This window comes from Crinia signifera, chromosome 12 (assembly GCF_055691185.1).
Source record: "Crinia signifera chromosome 12, ASM5569118v1, whole genome shotgun sequence".
NCBI lineage: Eukaryota > Metazoa > Chordata > Amphibia > Anura > Myobatrachidae > Crinia > Crinia signifera.
Window position 1 is genome coordinate 82346535 of NC_139228.1, and position 19940 is coordinate 82366474.

General features: G+C 47.7%; 2 protein-coding genes across 9 annotated transcripts in view; both read left to right on the forward strand.

The window, feature by feature from the left end:
* HEATR5A (HEAT repeat containing 5A) overlaps positions 1-8452 on the forward strand; it is an 82210-nt gene extending 73758 nt beyond the window's left edge. For both annotated transcript variants that reach the window (XM_083166448.1, XM_083166449.1), the window contains 4 exons: positions 280-504; positions 591-733; positions 2571-2784; positions 4592-8452. In XM_083166448.1, the coding sequence (XP_083022574.1) occupies positions 280-504; positions 591-733; positions 2571-2784; positions 4592-4893 (884 nt within the window). In that variant the 3' untranslated portion in view covers positions 4894-8452. The remainder of the gene's footprint in view (positions 1-279; positions 505-590; positions 734-2570; positions 2785-4591) is intronic.
* A 9341-nt stretch (positions 8453-17793) lies between these two features.
* HECTD1 (HECT domain E3 ubiquitin protein ligase 1) overlaps positions 17794-19940 on the forward strand; it is a 73543-nt gene continuing 71396 nt past the window's right edge. For all 7 annotated transcript variants that reach the window (XM_083166773.1, XM_083166776.1, XM_083166775.1 and 4 more), the window contains exon 1: positions 17794-17946. The gene's annotated coding sequence lies outside the window, so the exon portion shown is untranslated. The remainder of the gene's footprint in view (positions 17947-19940) is intronic.

Below are 19940 nucleotides of genomic sequence, written 5' to 3' on the forward strand. Positions count from 1 at the left end.
AGCCCCGTTGGTCAGATCCCGACTGTCGGGCAGTTGGAACAGTCAGGGTTTTTCCATCTGTATATTGACCATCAGAACCTGACTGTCAGCGAGTCATCCGGCGCCCGTTGTACAGTAGTTCATGATTCCCACAGTGTACAAGTTATATAGTGTCCCATTCATACAGAGTGGCACAGACATTCATGTTTTCAGTATTGCTGTGTTGTAATCTAGTCGTTGCTGTACTGCTGCCTCCTTACTAATGGTGTTGTGTGATTGATGAACCACTTTCTCTCATAGGCAGTGTGTCTATCCTCCCAACCCTGCTGTACTTGGTAATGGGTGTACTGCAGCACACAGCCGAGACACTCCCTGAAGGACGACTACCCCTGACTGTAACCTCTGCCTTACAAGCCCTCAAGGTTATTGTGTCGTCTCCCATGTCCAGAGTAGAAAAAACCAGAGCCTCCTGGACCAGTCTATTGCACAGCTCGGCTTGCACCCTGCTTCAGTCCCAGAACTCAGGTGTGTGGTTCGGCACCGATACACCATCCATTTACCTCCAGCCCTGTGATCTCCGTAGCTGACCTCTCCCCTGGTATCTGTTACAGGTCAGAAGATGGACAGGATTTGCATGCTGACTGCTATCACCATATTCTTGCTGTCTGCTAATCCGGAGGTCTTGTCTGAGCCTGGACTTCAGAGTCTGTGTTTACAGAGATTCCACTGCAGCATTGACAGCAAGGATCCCAATGTAAGGTCACACAAAGCTATGGGGCTTATAGAACTGCAGTGATCTGGTGGTCACACAGATAAAGGGGTCGGAGCCAAGTGGATGGTTATTGTTTAAGTGATGATCGCAGCATATAGATATTATTCAGAAGTGTTCGGAAAACTGTAGTCTTAAGTTGGAATTGTTCCACCACATACCTGTGGGACATATATGTGTGTGTGTGTGTATATATATCATACCAACTACCTCACAACATACCTGTAGGACTTCTTAGATTTCAAAGGAACTGAACAACTGGCTAAAACACATCTGATTCACAATGAGAACACTGTTGTCTCATTCATATTATTATTATTATTATTATCGTTCATTTATATGGCGCCACAAGGTTTCCGCAGCGCCTAACAATACATAAATGACCAGAAAACAAATAACGAATGACAGTGCAAGACAATTTAGGGCAGGAACATGATAGATAAGGATAGTTACATCAGGGGACAGGACACTGAAGCAATCATCAGGGTGGCAGAGATGTATATATGCTAAGAAAAGTACACAAGGAGAGAGGGCCCTGCTCGTGAGAGCTTACATTCTAAAGCGGAGGGTAAGACAGACTGGGGTGACACAGAAGGGGTAGCAGTGAGCATGGACAGTTAGGAAGGTGTTCATAAACACCAAACCCAGGAACACCTACTGAAGGCATACCCCAATCATACCCCTTTCAGACAGAAAAATCCCAAAAACCCAGGTATTTCCCAGATACAAAAACCCGGGTAGAACTAGGCAGCAAGGTGCTGACCCCCTTTCACACAGGAGCAAAAACCCGGGTATTTCCTGTGTCGACCCCTTTCACACAGAAGCCGGATTTTTCCTGCAAAACTCTGTGTGTCATAAGAATAGGACAGTTTTAAAGGCACACAGAGATGAGGTCATCAAAAGTGGGTGGTGACTGCTCACTGCATTGCATTAACCATGGCATGACACAAGGATATGTTGTAAACAAGTTTTATTGTTTTTATATACTGGAAGGTACATGTTACCTCACATGGCTGTCAGTATATTTGCAATGTTTGAGTACACTGTGGCATCTTTGACTGTCCCAGTCATCTGTTTGCCGATATCCTCCTCCCCTCTCACTGCCAGCAGCTCTCACCTCTTGCTTCTACCAGTGGGCCATGCTATCCTTTCTTCAGCTCCCTAATGACCTCAGAGGCCAGCCCCATTGCCATGCCCTCCCAGCCAATCAGAGAGGCCCATCCTCACAACCAATCAGCCAGCACCCCACCGTGAGAGCCAATCAGTGCCTAACAATGTGTAATAATCCCCAAAACCCGGGTCGTTTCCTTTCAGACAGCAGGCGACCCGGGTTTTTGGAATACAGACCCGGGAAAAACCCAGGTAAATTCCTGGTTTGAAGCCCTGGCATTTTAGACCCGGGTTGACCCTTTCAGACAGAAAAAACCTGGACCAGGGAAATTCCCGGGTCTTTTTTCTGTCTGAAAGTGGTATCAAAGGCCTGGTCATACACATGACCTCCTGCTAGGACAGGAAAGTTACCATCCTACAGTCACAGAAGCTGGTGATTCCTTACACGATACATTTCATTACTTGAAATACTACATTAAGACACAGCTAAAATATAAATACATTTATACATTTTACAGGCCATTAATGATACTCTGCTTTATACATCAAGGTGCCGCAGATTCACAATATATCCATACATCCATATTTCCTACAAGTCAGTTATTCGATGATGTTCTGTACGTCGTACTCCTGCAGCCAATGTTCCCTTTTTGTTTTTATATATGTCATTTGATTTGTCAAAGGTCGTGATTGTCTCCCGTTCTCTTTACAGGAACAGTTGAAATGCTACCGTCTGATCCTGTCCATTTTCCAGCACCCCGCTCATGATGTTGTTGCCCCCTATATCCGTGGCTTGGCTCCCCGCGTAGTTCGTCACTTGAGCCACGCAGACAGCAGGAAGCCTCAGAGCCAGGCCGAGCTTCTGGTCTTGCAGGAAGGGGTGCATCTGCTGCAGGCACTAATTGTGACCAGCGAGGAACAGAACCGTAAGTATTGTATATACAGTAAGCACTAGGCTTGGGTCTTCTAGCTGCATGTATTGTTACTTATACGCACCCCTATTGCATAGCACTTGGCACAGAATACTTCAGTCATTCACATCAGTCGGGGTAATGACTGTCGGAATCCTGCCTGTCAGTGAGTCCTCCGGCACCCATGCGGGTCAGCCTGTGGATGGGGACCTGAGTGAAGGAAAAGTAGAGTTGACTGATGTAGGAGGTTGGGGTGAGCGACCTAGGGACAATTACATGGGGTGGAAGGGTGCATTTTGGTGAACAGGCAGGTTTTGAAGCTATAGGTTCAGGGAGAGCCCGAGAGATTGCGATAGCTTGTTTCTGTGAAGGGGCAACACAGGTGAAATCTTGAATTTGAGCAGGAGATGCTGTAACCAGGGTACATGAGAGGCATTGGTCATTGGCCAGCCAGAGATGGAGGGAGGGGATTATGTAGGGAAATACGTTTGGAGATGTAGAGAGCAGTGGACTTAGAGAGGGCAAAGCTACAATCTTAGGCTTCTGGGAGGTAACACGAGTTTACAAGGTCAGAGGGATCTGCGCCTGTGCAGTCTAATGCCGGGCAGCGTCTGAACACCCACTCAGACCTCAGACGCTGTGCGGCTGCTCCCGTCTGCGGCGTACAGCTCTGCGCAGCGCGGCTTGGTCAGAGGTCATGCTGCGCAGACCGCTGTTCACGGAACCCCACTGCACCGCTGATCTGCCATAGATCGTACACCCTGCTGCTCCCGCAACCAAGCTGCACCGCCGATCGTCCACACCCCAGCTCCCAGCCGCACCATGTGAGTATATGCGGGCGGCCAAATCCCGGGACTGAAATAAATGCCCAGGGATTGGCATCCCTAGCTAGTTGTGGGGGGTGGTGGGATCCGGTGTGGGAAATGCGGTAAGAAGCCCATAGGCATTTATAGGGTAACAACAGAACAATGCGGCATTACCCTCTGCATGGAAAACGCGGTCACCCTGTGACGATACATTTGAAAGTGATTTAACCACAGTTTTTGTTTCACACGTCCCGCCCTGAGACACGTGTCTTGCTATTCAAACAGACAGAAGATTTCTCTTTATTCTAACCCAGTGGTTCTCAAACTCGGTCCTCACAGTTAACGTTTTCCTGGTCACCCGGTCATTACTGACTGACACATTTTGACAGATCCACAGGTGGAGATAATTATTTCACTTGAATCTGTGAGAAGACCTGCAAAACATGCACTATGTGGGGCCCTGAGGACCGACTTTGAGAATCTGAGATTTTAACCTGTCCATCCCTAGCAGTCACCCTCAGACTGCATTTTCCTCTCATGCCCATTAGTATTGCTATCGATCTCTGCAAGAGAATTGGTCATTATGGGGGGACACGGGGATATCAGGCCTAATCCCAGCTATCGAAAACAGTGTAAAGTGCAACGAATAAGAGCATTATGGGATCATGCCCCCAGCAGCTCATGATTGGACAAGGAGCAGCTGTGACAAGTAGAATCCGGGACACTATTGTGCCCTAACAGAAATCCTTCAACGGTCGGCAAACACCAAATGTTTTCTCTCCCCTTCGGAAATAAGTCTGTGAAAACGGAATTTTATTTTCGATGAAATGGGGGCGGGCACTGACGTCAGCTGCCCAAACCGAGCAAGCATCAGCTGAACGTTCTCCTGCTCCTGCCCTATGTCCACCCCCGCCCTCCCCCTCTGGAGCAAACGGCTCGGCGAGTGTAAAATCCATGGACTAACTGTTGTTGGTTTAGCAGAGGAATATCTTGTGATGTTTTGTTACTCTCTACAGGTCCTCCTATGGTGACGGTGGTGTTCCATCTTCTCATTGCCTTTCTGCTGGATGAAAACACGCTCGCTTCTGCCACCCCATGTTCCAGGGCTCTCCATGACTTTGGCTTGCAAAGCCTGACACAATTTGGTGCTAGTCACCCTGTCCAGTTTCGACAACTGATGGGTTCTTCTACAACACTACGTTCTCGCCTTGAAGCCGCTCTTCGGGGTAATCAGGAGAGTCTGAAACCTAAACCTCGCAGTGTCCGAGGAGGGAGGCAAGGCTCCCCAAGCATCCAGCTAAAGACAAACTTTCTGTGAGGTCTTGAGTACTTTCTTCTGACTCCGACACTACTCTCTTCCCTGCAGCCTCATTGCCGGGTCGAGTTTCCGTAACAGGTGATGACAAAAGTGCCTGCAACAGAACAAAGACATGCAGGCGTGCTGGTCGGTGAGAGGATAAAAGGTTCTCATTACATAGTATGTTAGTAATTCTCAGTAATCTTAACACAGATGCCTTAATGAATTGGTTGGCAAATGTATTACTATAACTTATGCTTTACCCCAGTCTTCTTAACCTTGTTGCTATAAGTAGGAATGCCACCTTCCTCAGACTGCAGAGGGGCAGGTAAGACTGGGTGCCAGTAAATGTGGAGGGGGTATAACCATTTTAAGGGCTGTGTCTCTGTTTGTTTTCGAAGAGTAATGTTAAAGAAGATGAGAAATTAGAAAGCATTGAAATACATTTTAGAAATGTTTTCCTTAATGGAGGATCAGGGATAAAATGTAGGTCCGGACGAATCTCTTATTACACTTTTTTAACACCGTGCCTCTTTTCCGTGAACGTTGCTGCAATTCTACAACTGAATTCTTTAATTCGCACACATGCAGCAAGAAAAACGTAACTGCTCGAGTGGTACAATGACACAATGAAGAACGCTCTGAAAAATTCTGTCTTGCACTGCCGTACCGAATACTGTGGGTTTATTTTTTTGATACATTATATAACGACTACTTTTTTAATTTTAATGCACTACTTTCTTGACAAAAGAACGTAAAGGTTAACCCTTTAAGGTTAAAAAAATAGCTTGGGACTCTCCCACCTACTTGGTTGGTGCTTCCCCAAAGGTGATCTGGATTTGTAGTGTCCTACACCTACTAATACATCTATCGCACTCCAGGAGATAAGACAACCAACCTTCTGGCCCGTGTAGAAAGCCCAGCCTGACTCCTACGTAAATTCTCCATGGCTGGCTCTACACTTCAGGATGACTGAGAATAATGCTTTGTGCGCACCACCTTGCCACTTGGTGTTGCTCCTGTAATTCTCAAACCCAACCTGCAATATTGCAGCGGATTGGCTGATACTGTATTTCTCTCTGGTTTATCTCTCTCCCCAAAGCTTAGTACTGTACATTTCCTCTATAATGTGTCATGATCTGGCTATATATCAGTAAACTGGGTAGAACTAGTAGCCAGGTGGTTAAAGGGAGAAGAGCCCCTATAACAATGTCCTATGCAAGGCTCTAGAAAAGAGGTCACAAATGTGGCTGCCATTTCCCATTTGTCAATCAAGGTGTTGCCAGACCAGTAATGCGCTGACAATGGTCATCTGAATATACCCTGCATTGTGACATTGTGTACTTACATTATCGGAGATACAAGTAGGTGACAAAAGTTGTTTAAAAAGCACAATTTTTTTATTGCGTAAGTAATGCTGTGAAAACTCCACGTATGTTTGACCTATTTATTTAATACCAATGTGTATTCTCCAGTGTAGTTAGCTCATGAGCAGGAAGATGCATTCTGATCTCCATTCCATTATTCTCATATACATTAGTCATTAAACACATGAGTCTCATGCAAGGGGAAACAAGCCTTTCAGTAAATGATTTCAACCTTTAAACTGGGCAGTAGTTAATATGCCGACAGTGGGGATCCCGGTGGTCAAGGTGTCGACACCGAAATACAGACTAAAGACATTACAGCCAGATGGAATCCTGACGTGCAGGGTCTGTTCTCCTTTTTGGGGATCCATTACCCCCATAGACGAGGGAATAGAACCTTGTGAAGCAAGTCACAGTGGCTGCAGTGGGCTCGCAAGAGGCCTCCTTGCGTCCGTCCGTTCCCCCCCCCCCCCCCTACACATACACACACCCCTGCTAGTGTTTTGCTGTTGGGATTGTGCCCGCCAGGATCCTGACTGCCGGCAATCATACTGAGCCCTTTAAACTTAACAACAATGTGATGCTCAGTTTGACCCATGTCCACGGAGTACGGGAGGCATTTAACTACTCTGGGGTTCCAGCTATAGATCTTTTACATGACCTTTATAGCCGTGGAAACATTATGGGAAATGTACTGATGTCCTGACTTATGTCCGTACCCACCAGAACCACACACATAGCGAGTATTTCTATTGTTCTTCTGTGTGTTAGATTGGTGAACAGCCCCAAATGAATAGATGTAATGTCTGTGCATGAGTGTGCATAATTCATGTCAGTGTGACAATTTCTGCTGTCCTGAGTGAGAGCAGGTGATTCTCATCTGTCATTGTCCATTAGTCTTTGTAAATGTATCGTGTGTAGTTCTAATGTTCAGGAGAAATGCTTCCAATTCATCACAAATCTACTTACACCTTTGCTGAGTGACTGACCGCATTTTCCCTTGGGACATAGGACTTTATTCTAATTGAGTCTGTGCATTCGCATTTCTGTGCCTGTGAAGACGCAGGGTGCACGCACCCTACACAGAGGGTAGGGTGCAGAGAAGGACGAGGGGGGATTTGCCGGCACTGCGGGCATAGTCTGATGAACTTCGCAGCCTTTCGAGTCAATCAGAATAAGGTCCATAAGACCCTCATAGGACCCTCTTCCCTTCCCCATGCTAGCTCCTCTCCCTTATCTCCTACTTGTCGTCAGAGACTCTCACACTGTATGTGTTCCTGTGTCCCCCCCTCCCCCAGCACATCCATGTCAGAAGTACTGATCTCCCAGGTCGTCTGGTTTCCTTCAGAGCCTCCTGTGTTTTGTGCCGCCCTAGCACCATCCATGTCGCCAGTGCTCATCTCCCAGGTCGTCCCCTTTACTTCAGAGACTCTGGCACTGTGCGTTGTGTACAGGTTATTAAGTAATAAATTAACTCCCTTGTCCCTGTTATATGTCCCACCCAGTCTGTGATGTCATTGTGATGTCTTTACCTATTCTATGTACTTCTGCTGTGGTTACTTGTTGTGTATTGTACTTATGCTTTTATACTCCATTATTTAGCAATCTTTTACTCTCTGTTCGGCGCTTCTGACACTTTAAGGCGCCTTATAAATATAATATAACAATACAGCAACCTGTATATCCACTTTCAATTCCAACAATTGTACAAGCTACAGCATTTTGTAAACTGACAAATACATGAAAAGTTAACCTAAAGATTGTAATAGGCAAGAATGTAATGATTTCACTAATGGTACTGTGAGTTCCGCACAGTACGCTACAGAGTAACCTAATGCTGTGCGTTTTTTGTCCTTGAAACTTTTTTCCTAAATCATGATCTGGGGGTTCATTAATTGCACTTTTATTCTTCTAAATCAGCAACACGAATTGTAACGTCTGTCGGTCTGTGTTTATTACCTGTTTTGATGTTTTTGCCTTGCATGTGGTGTGAATTTAATGCAGTATTATTAATCACTGTGAACAGAAAGCACTGTGTATGAGCATAAACCGTAAGCTGCGGTAAACTTGTGTACTGTCGTTTTAATGTGTGTGTTTTTAATCTCTTTTGCGTCCTGCAGACAACAGATCGCAGTTACCTTATACTGCTAACCAAAATGAATTGTCACTGTTTTCTAATGCTCTAAAAAAATAAAGTCTAATTTCTTCATAAATGGTCTTTTCTTCTACCAAGGATGTATTAATGTATTACTGAAGGTGCATGGTTGTAGGAGGAACACTTCTTAAGGCCCATACACACTGAAAGCCGCTCACTTTTACCGTTTGAGTTGCTTTCAGCTCAAAAGCCGCCCAGTGTGTACGGCCCGGCGGTGAGCGCTGATGCGTGCTCCCACATCATCGCCGGCCGCTCATCTCCTGGTATTACCAGCAGCGATGTGGTGGATGGCTTTCCATAGTGTCCTTCTATGGAAAGTCATCCACCCCGGGGAAAATCCTTCAGAAGGGCGAAAATCTCTCAGTGTGTATGCAATGGGAATGATAAGCTCTGCAGGGGTTAAAGTAGGGGAGAAAATGTACCATAGAGTACACTTTTTAAATGTTTGTCCATGATTTTGCTTAATTATGTCATCACGTTGGGTCCACAGTTCAGCCCCTCTCATTTTCAGAATAAATATTGCAGAACTTTATTTAAAAATACAGAAAAAACTCTATCCGGCCACTTACAGACCTTAAAGTAATGTCTGTGATCACCAGTGAACTCTGCACTGGGAAAATCCTTATGAAGTGTTTGAATAGGTAAATATCTCCCATCCTGATGTCTATAAACTCAAGGGTATGCTCATTCAATGAGAGAGTCTCCACATTTAATTGACCACTTAGTGTGGAATGCAGTCAATTTCCCAGCAGTTGGAATCCCGGCGTTCAGAATCCCGACCGACAAAATCCTGAAACTTTCTCCCTCTGTGGGTGTCCACGACACCCATAGAGGGATAATAAATTAGCGCAGCGAGCCGGCAAGGGGGGGCGCTCCACGCCCCCCCCCTTGTCGCAATTTAGGCGGTCGGGATTCCAGCGTCAGGATTTTGAACACCGGAATTCCGACCACCGGGATTCCATACCGAATCCCTTAGTGTCGCCTGGACAAAAAAAATCATTTGATTAAATGTAAGTCTATACTTTTATCCTGGATGGAGATTGCTAAAAAGGGGACGGGTGCTTATGTCATGTGATGACAGCCGCCCCACGGAGGCATCGACACCCCTACATTCCCAGTGGAACGCTCATCGTTTTTATTGGGAAATCCATAAAACTCTGGGCATCCTCTGCTACCGCCCCGGACTTCCCTGTCTGGAGTAAGCGGCCGTTTGCTCCTGGGGTTTGCGCACTTGCAAACCCCAAACACAGGGAAGAGGCCCAAATTCGGACCAGTACAAACTGTCTGATTCCGACCCCTTTTTGTTTTGAGAATTAACTGTACAGCCTATTGCCTTTATCTCCGCCATGCCCCAGAGACCTACAGTGTACTAGGATTCAGTTACATTTACCAAAACACCTATGGAAAAAGCCATGAAGCTGCAAAAAAAAACCTTAATCGTGCACTTGGGTCTCAAACAACTAAAGGCTAAATATAGTATCAATGGCGCTATAACAGGAACTACTGAGGAGGGAAGAGATTTAGGAGTCACCATGATGATGACATGGCAGGTGACAATGTAACAAAGCCAAGTCAGATGCTTGGTTGTGTAGGCAGAGATATCAGTAGCAGGAACAAGAAGTTCTATTACCTCTGTATAGGTCATTGGTACGACCTCCTCTAGAGTACTGTAGGCCATATTCAGGTCTGTTCGCAGCAGGGCTGCATTCGCACGGGGATCGGTGTTTTACTGAACATGCGCATTCCTGCACATCCGCAACCTTGCGAATAACCAGAATAAACCCCTGTGTCCAGTTCTGGAGGCCGTATCTCCAGTAGGATATAGCTACATTAGTAGTTGGGTACAAAGAAGGACAATGCAAATGGCCCATGGCTTACAGCACTAAAACTTCACCAGAAAGACTGAAATATCCTAAAATGTTTAGATTGGAGCAGAGAAGGGAAAGGGGGGACATGATAGAGACTTTCACGTATACCAAGGGTTTTAACATGGTCGAGGTGGGAGACATTCTTCACAGGAAGAGACGTAAGAGGCTGAAGCTGGAGGGGGAGGTAGATTAAGAAGGTATTTGAGGAAAATGACTTTATAGACTGAGTAGTGTTTAAGTGGAATGGTTATGGTATAGTGGGTTGACCACGAATGGTCTACTGTCACTAGGTCGACACCTGAAATTGGTCGACTTTGCCAGAAGGTCAAAACAAGCTGAAGGTTGACATGGACATGGTGGACACCCACGAGGTTAACATGAGTATTGTCTATGTCGTCATGGACACCGTATAAGTGTTCCGCGTCCCCTCGGACACGGCGCCTGGTTGCGCTTGGCACACTTTTATAAACTCACTCTATGCTCATTTAGGGCATGATGTTCTAACACCCGCAGCCCTACATCGCCCCCATCTGCTGGGTACCGCATTATCGGGCAGCATAGATGGACTACACCAGTGATGGGGAACCTTCGGCCCACCAGCTGTTGTTGTACTACAAATCCCAGCATGCCCTGCAACAGTTTTAGCATGGCCAAATAGCAAAACTGTAGCAGGGCATCCTGGGATGTGTAGTTCAGCGGGCCACTCAGACCGGCTACGGGGGCCGCATATGGCCCCCGGGCCTGAGGTTCCCCACCCCTGTCCTACAGTATTGATTTACCAGGGAGGCAGAAAGTGAAACAAATATAGTGCAGATAATTCCTTCACAATTGGGGGTTGCGATATATAATTGCACTTACAATATGGAATCAAATAATATTGCATATGTATATATCCATGGCAAAACAGCATTCACTTCAATGGGCCACTGTGGAATGACCCGTATAAAATACACTCTCCCTCATAGAAGGAGAACAGAGAGAGATAGTGCAAATAACGCCTTAAAACAAAGGGTATTTAATATAACATTGCATTTACAATAGGTAGACATAAATAAAAGCTTGCCAGAATGAATGGAATTGTACACCATCATAATATATGTATCTGTTACATGATCATACAATAAAGGCGAAATGTTTGAACATCACATTGTTACCTCTGAAGAAGTGTAACTGTTTATTGTTACATGACAATTGTTAATTGATATAATATATGTTTTTTTGCTTGAAAAGCAACGATTGTATATGTACATTTCCTGTTTAATCTGAAAGTGCTTAATAAAAATAAGTTTAAAAAAAATAAAATAAAAGTGTGACAAGGCAAACAGCAGACAAGGGGGGAAATTTAGTAAGAATACGAATACGATTGTTCGTATACTTAATATGAATGAATCCGAATACAAACGGCTGTTTCAGCCGTATGCAAATTCATATTCCGGAGGGGAATTTACAAAGCAGTCAAATACGACTGCTTTGTAAACCCCCGATGGCGTATTCATTCGTATTAGCGCCGCTAATACGAATTCCTATAGGCAGTCTGCATGGATCAATCAGATCCGTGCAGGCTGCAATGTGTAAAAAAAAATAGAAAAATAAATAAATAAAACCGGTGTGGGGTCCCCCTCCACCCACGGGCATACCCAGCACCAGGCTGAAAGAGCCGGGGCTGGTATTAAAAAATCATGAAACCGGGCAAATAGGGCTTCGCTGATTTTTTTAAACCAGCCCCAGGCTCCAGGGCCGGGTCTGTTTCTCAAAATACGGGGGAAAAATGACAAGGGGATCCCCGTATTTTAAGAACCAGCCCCAGGCCCAACCAGCCAGCAGGGTAATGCTCCAGCCAGGGGGAGAATTTTTATACAAGTCCCCTTAGCCAAAGCATTTATCCCTACCAACCAGTCTACCTGGCCAGGGGCCCTGGGGGAGTGGGGACACCCCGTCCAGGACTTACCTGGCCATGCTGAAGCCTGGTGCTGTCCTCGATGCCCCTGGGCGGTGGGCATCGAGCTGATTGAAGTGTAAAAAATTGATTGAAAAACTATTGTCTTATACTGTGGAACTAGGAGTCCCAGCAAGCCTCCCACAGCATGCTGGGACTTGGAGAACCACAAGTCCCAGCATGAGGGGCATTAAAAGGCCCGCTGGCACTTGTAGTTCCACAGTAAAAGAAATAGTTAAATAAACACACACTGACACACATGAATAAGAAAAGTTTAATACATATATTACACCAACATACTGATACTTTCCTTTCTTGAGCCCTTAGGTAGGTCCCTGGGTCCGGGGCTCCAGGGTCCGAAGAAATCCATTTGGGGACCTGTGGAAGGAAATCCTACTCACCGAGGTCCTCCGGCGAAGGTCACGTCCTCTTCTGTCCGACACTAGCGGCTTGTCTCTATCATGCCCAGTGGCGTAACAAAAATTCTGCGCCCCCCCCATCCCCGCCGGGACAATTTTGCCCCCCCCCCCCCAGTTAAAAGACAAGACCCCCCGGGGAGCTGGCAGGGGGGTCCGTGCGGTGCAGGGGTACCTATGGTACCTGTATGATTAGGGATGCCAATCCCGGGGCATTTTTTCAATCCCGGAATTCGGGATTGAAAAATGCCCAATCCTGGGATTCCCGGGATCCCGGGATTGGCTTCCCTAATTAAAAAAAACCCGCCTCGGCCGCCCCGCATGTTTACTTACAGATGCGTGGAGCGGGTGGTCGAGACGGGAAGATGGAGCCAGGGTGGGAGGGACGATCTGGGTTGATGCAGCCCGGACTGGTCATCTGGTGGGCAGGTGGGCAGGTGAGCAGGCGAGCGGGCTGGTCCGCGGTCTTCTGCCTGGTCCGCTCAGCAGCAGTGCGGGTGGGCGGACTTGTCTTTTGGTGCCCGGCAGCCTGTGCGGCCTGCGCAGCGTGACCTCTGACGTTGTCACGCTGCGCAGAGTCGCGTTGCCCGGGACGGGAGAAGCCGGGCAGCTGCTGAGCACCAGCTCAGACGCTGCCCGGCATTAGACTGCGCATGCGCAGTCTAATCCCGAAATCCCGGGATTGGAAACTCCAATCCTGGGATTGAAATCCCGGCTTTTTGGGGGCCAAATCCCGGGATCCCGCCGATCCCGATCCCGGGATTGGCCACCCTATGTATGATGTTGCCGGAGTCCCTGCAGTGAAGTGGAAATAACGCACTATCTCCGCCGCTTAGACCGCTTTCAGACCGCACTCCGAACACGGCTTATTGCCGTGTTCGCGGGGCCTAAACACGGGTCACGGTGCGGTCTGAAAAGGCCACCACGGGTCGAGCAACACGGGTGTTCAACCCTGGTAATGACCAGGGTTGAACACGGCTATGACCCGTGTCAAGTGCAGTGTGAACGGGTGCCTGGGTCGAGCGACCCGTGTCCCGTTCACAGTATGGAGGAGGCAGCACTGCCAGCTCCAAGTACTGCCTCCTCCCGAGCCCCCGATGACGCGCCGCCGCCCAGCACCGCCCCATGTGACGTCACCGACTCGGCAATATGCCGTGTCGGTGTCGGAACGTTCAGACCGCATTGCCGTGTTGCTCTGGGGATGGGACCCGTGTCCTAATCCCGTGTGCGACACGGCATTTGCGGTCTGAAAGTAGTATTAGTGGTGCGGGAAGCGCTTCTGACTTTGAAAACACTGGGGGCAATCAGTGTGTGGCCGGAATGTTCCCCTGATATCACAATATGGTGACAAACCCAATTACAGATTATTTGACCAGGCAGAGGACAATGGGCCTACTTCAGCATGGATAACTAAATTGCTTCAATGTCAAAAAGCAGGAGTGCCCAGAAAGCCGCTGAGAGGCGCAGATGGAAAGGACTCTTCGATGATGCGATTGGTTCTGTGAATGCATCACAATTTCTGCAAGGGACGTTTCCATCTCTCTGGACGAAGGCTTTCTGTTAGTAGACCACTGCTTTCTCTCCGGTTAGCGACCCATGCTGAATCAGGCCCCACGTACACTTGTTTGTATATACTATATACAGTATGTCTACGCAATTTTAACTATTTAAACATAAAAAATGGTTTCCCCACAAAACATATTCCTCAAAATCACAAAAAAAGGATATGTTCCATAATAGCATGATTAGTATATATATACATGTACGGGTGTGTATCATTGGGTTGACCACCATTGGTCGACAGGCAATAAATAGGTCAACACATGAATAGGTCTACATGGTCTAGGTCAAGAATGTGAAAAGATCGTCACAAGAAAAAGGCTGACATGCATACTTGCCTACTTTTGAAAACTAGTTTCAGGGAGATTATAGTTGGTAGTAGAATTTTGCACAACGCCCCATTGAGGGGGCGAGTCATGCTCCACCCAAAGGGCGTGTCTAGTTCCATTTATGGAGAGATTGTGAAAAGAGATTGTGAACGTGGCACCTAGAAGCGTGGGTGTGTACTGCTACATCTGAGAGGAATCTTGTAAAATGACTTATATCCAAATGTAGATGAGCCGCAAAGCAGTTAGTAAGAGATACTGTACTTGGTAACGTGCTGGGAAATGGTGCTGATGGTTCAATGTAAATGTATCTGTCTATCCTCCCTCCCCCCCCCCCCCCCCAAAAAAAAAAATGTAACAGTGTAATATGAGCTAGGTGACATGAGGGAGATTGCTAGACTAATGAGGGAGAGAGGGAGATTGCTGCTATGTCAGGGAGTCTCCTGCAGAATGCAGGAGGGGAGGTAACTATGATGTAACAGTGTAATGTGGACTAGGTGACATGAGGGAGATTGCTAGACTAATGAGGGAGAGAGGGAGATTGCTGCTATGTCAGGGAGTCTCCTGCAGAATGCAGGAGGGGAGGTAACTATGGTGTAACAGTGTTATGTGTGCTAGGTGACATGAGGGAGAGAGGGAGATTGCTGCTATGTCAGGGAGTCTCCTGCAGAATGCAGGAGGGGAGGTAACTATGATGTAACAGTGTAATGTGGGCTGGGTGACATGAGGGAGATCACTAGACTAATGGGGGAGAGAGGGAGATTGCTGCTATGTCAGGGAGTCTCCTGCAGAATGCAGGAGGGGAGGTAACTATGTTGTAACAGTGTAATGTGGGCTAGGTGACATGAGGGAGATCGCTAGACTAAAGAGGGAGGGAGATTGCTGCTATGTCAGGCAGAATCCTGCAGAATGCAGGAGGGGAGGTAACTATGATATAACAGTGTAATGTGGGCTAGGTGACATGAGGGAGATTGCTAGACTAATGAGGGAGAGAGGGAGATTGCTGCTATGTCAGGGAGTCTCCTGTGCAGGAGGGGAGGTAACTATGATGTAACAGTGTAATGTGGGCTAGGTGACATGAGGGAGATTGCTAGACTAATGAGGGAGAGAGGGAGATTGCTGCTATGTCAGGGAGTCTCCTGCAGAATGCAGGAGGGGAGGTAACTATGATGTAACAGTGTAATGTGGGCTAGGTGACATTAGGGAGATTGGTAGACTAATGAGGGAGAGAGGGAGATTGCTGCTATTTCAGGGAGACTCCTGCAGAATGCAGGAGGGGAGGTAACTATGATGTAACAGTGTAATGTGGGCTAGGTGACATGAGGGAGATTGCTAGACTAATGAGGGAGAGAGGGAGATTGCTGCTATGTCAGGGAGTCTCCTGTGCAGGAGGGGAGGTAACTATGATGTAACAGTGTAATGTGGGCTAGGTGACATGAGGGCGATTGCTAGACTAATGAGGGATAGAGGAAGATTGCTGTTATGTCAGGGAGTCTCCTGCAAAATGCAGGAGGGGAGGTAACTATGATGTAACAGTGTAATGTGGGCTAGGTGACATGAGGGAGATTGCTAGACTAATGAGGGAGAGTGGGAGGTTGCTGCTATGTCAGGGAGTCTCCTGCAGAATGCAGGAGGGGAGGTAACTATGATGTAACAGTGTAATGTGGGCTAGGTGACATGAGGGAGATTGCTAGACTAATGAGGGAGAGAGGGAGATTGCTGCTATGTCAGTGAGTCTCCTGCAGAATGCAGGAGGGGAGGTAACTATGATGTAACAGTGTAATGTGGGCTAGGTGACATGAGGGAGATTGCTAGACTAATGAGGGAGAGAGGGAGATTGCTGCTATATCAGGGAGTCTCCTGCAGAATGCAGGAGGGGAGGTAACTATGATGTAACAGTGTAATGTGGGCTAGGTGACATGAGGGAGATTGTTAGACTAATGAGGGAGAGAGGGAGATTGCTGCTATATCAGGGAGTCTCCTGCAGAATGCAGGAGGGGAGGTAACTATGATGTAACAGTGTAATGTGGGCTAGGCGTCATGAGGGAGATTGCTAGACTAATAAGGGAGAGAGGGAGATTGCTGCTATGTCAGGGAGTCTCCTGCAGAATGCAGGAGGGGAGGTAACTATGATGTAACAGTGTAATGTGGGCTAGGTGGCATGAGGGAGATTGCTAGACTAATGAGGGAGATTGCTGCTATGACAGGGAGTCTCCTGCAGAATGCAGCAGGGGAGGTAATTATGATGTAACAGTGTACTGTCGGCTAGGTGACATGAGGGAGATTGCTAGACTAATGAGGGAGAGAGGGAGATTGCTGCTATGTCAGGGGGGAGGTAACTGTGATGTAACAGTGTAATGTGGGCTAGGTGACATGAGGGTGATTGCTGTTAATTCAGGGAGTCTCCTGCAGAATGCAGGAGGGTAGGCAAATATGCTGACATGTAAATTGTCAACACCAGAAAATGCTATCACAAGTTTTTTGTGTTGTCGACATCTATCAACATGAACACCTTATTAGTGTCCCGAGTCCCCTGGAATAGATTGATGCGCTCGCCTTGCTTCAGGCATGGCGCCTCACTGTGTTCCACAGGGATGCACATATAATCCCGGCGTTCAGAATCCCGGCGTTCAATATCCCGACGCCAGAATCCCGACCACCGAAATCGCAACACTTTCTCCCTCTATGGGTGTCCGCGACACCCATAGAGGGAGAATAAATTAGTCTGCCGAGCGTAGCGAGGCACTGGGCCTGCTGCGTGGCGAGCGCATCGAGCAAGCAAGGGGGTCGATCCACGTCCCCCCCTTTTCGGGATTTCGGCGGTCGGGATTCCGCCAGCCCGGATTTCGTATCAAACCCTTTCCACAATATAATATTCCTCCTCTATGCCCAATAGGATCATTATTTAAGAACAAATCGGTTTAAGAACAAACTTGTCAACCTTCTCCTGCGTGTCAGCCTTTTGTCATTGTCGACTTAGACCATGTCAACCTTTTGCCTGTCGACCCATCGGCCGGATACCCACACAGTCACACAAACACACACACACACTAGTGAAGTTGGAGGTGATACTAACAAGACAATAAATTTTCTGGTTGCTGTATAACTGCACAGAGAAGACCGGCGCAGGAGGTCAGATTTAGAAGCAGTCTGCCCAGTGTCCCTGCGGCTGAGTAGTGGTCGGGCATGTAACAAACACCGGTAACAGGGTATGCACCTGGCCTGTGCTGGCAATGAGTCGGGAGGGGACAGGAAGCAGAGTATGCGGCGCCGAGCTGTGTGTGCTCTCTCCCCGCACCACCACGTCTGAGGGCTGAGCTGCACAGCGACCTCTGCTGGTGACCGGGCAGAGCGGGCGGAGTCTCGGTGTGAGCCCGTGACACGCTCCGTGTGACTCCGGGAAACAGCCGGAGCTGCGAGGCCCAGACCGGCTCCGCACGGACACGGTAAGCAGATCGGTAATTACCCGATCCTCCGGGCCCCATCCTGACCGCGGCTACGTCCACGGCCTCTGCTGGCTGCCGGGAGTCTGACTCGGGAAGGCCTCAAACTCTACACTGTGGTCCGGGCCTAATCCGAGGCCGAGGCGAACTGGTAGCAGCCTGATCGGTGACAGGGGCGGCGGGGCCCGGGTTATGTGACCGGGATGTAACAGCTACGTGTCGTGTGGGCTATCGGGGTGGGTTATACCCCCTGCCCAGTCTGATACCCCCTTCCATATTATACCCCCTGCCCAGTCTGATACCCCCTGCCCAGTCTGATACCCCCTGCCCAGTCTGATACCCCCTGCCCAGTCTGATACCCCCTTTCATATTATACCCCCTGCCCAGTCTGATACCCCCTTCCATATTATACCCCCTTCCCTGTCTGATACCCCAGTGTTATACCTTACCTTGTGTAATGACTTATATCATACTCCCCTTACCTGCTGTTATACCCTCTATCGTACCCCCCTTTCTTGCTATTGTACCCTCTATCGTACCCCCCTTACCTGCTGTTGTACCCTCTATTGTACCCCCCTTACCTGCTCTTATACCCTCTATTGTGTACCCCCCTTACCTGCTGTTGTAACCTCTATCGTACCACCCTTACCTGCTGTTGTACCCTCTATCGTACCACCCTTACCTGCTGCTGTACCCTCTATCGTACCACCCGTACCTGCTGCTGTACCCTCTATCGTACCCCCCTTACCTGCTGCTGTACCATCTTTCGTTCCCCCTTACCTGCTCTTGTACCCTCTATCGTGTACCCCCCTTACCTGCTTTTGTATCTTCTATCGTGTACCGCCCTTACCTGCTCTTGTACCCTCTATCGTGTACCCCCCCTTACCTGCTCTTGTACCCTCTATCGTGTACCCCCCCTTACCTGCTCTTGTACCCTCTATCGTGTATCCCCCCTTACCTACTGTTGTATACTCTATTGACCTTCCCCCTTAGCTGCTGTTGTATCCTCTATTGTACCCCCCCCACCTGCTGTTGTACCATCTATCGTACCCCCCTTACCTGCTGTTGTACCCCAGATTGTACCCCCCCCCCTTTACCTGCGTTTATACGGTCCCCCCTCCCCCAATGTTGGACCCATGTACCGTACCTCCCCCAATGTTGGACCCTGTACCACTGTCTCCGCTCCCCTGAAAATTGTCCCTTTACCGTCCCGCCAACCCCCAAAGTTGGACTCCTTTTGAACGATATATTTTAAAAACTTGTCTAGTGTATGGAGCTTAAGAGAATGCGTGGAGCTCCAGATGCTGTGGAACTACACACCCCAGCATGCCCTGCCACAGTTTTATTGTTAGGGCCTTCTGATACTTTGTCAGGTCATGCTGGGATGTATAGTTCCACAGCAAGTAGAGTGCAAGCTTTTGTATTCAATGAGAGACGATCACAGCTTTAGGTTAGTTATGGCTAAGAATTGGGAACATATAGCTCAATATAAGTATTATGCCATTGTTACAAGCAGCCGTATTGTTGATACTTTGATCCGGATGATCGGGAACAGCTTCCGTGAGCGACATATCCCGGACTCACATTAGCACGGTTACCACACACTGACTTTAAACACACTTTGCTGTTAAGTTTGCCTTGACTCATAGATAAAGTATCGTAGCACTGCCTCAAACGTATGTTGTTGCTGACACATGCCGGAACCAATTATAATATGGTAAACGTCAGACTTGCTAGGCAACTGGACATAATAAGACTGTATTCTAATATATAGCAATATTGATAGAAACTAGATGCTGTTTATTTGAAAGTATCATGATACATTGTTATTTGGTTTTAATGTATTACACTAGAAAAATATTTCCTTTATCTTACATCCGTATATACAGTATGTGCCAAACACAGTCTGGACTGCATGTACACAAATACATTGTATATATCATGTATGTTGCAGAACTCGATCCTATGAATACTGTAGCAAAGGGGTCTTAACCTGG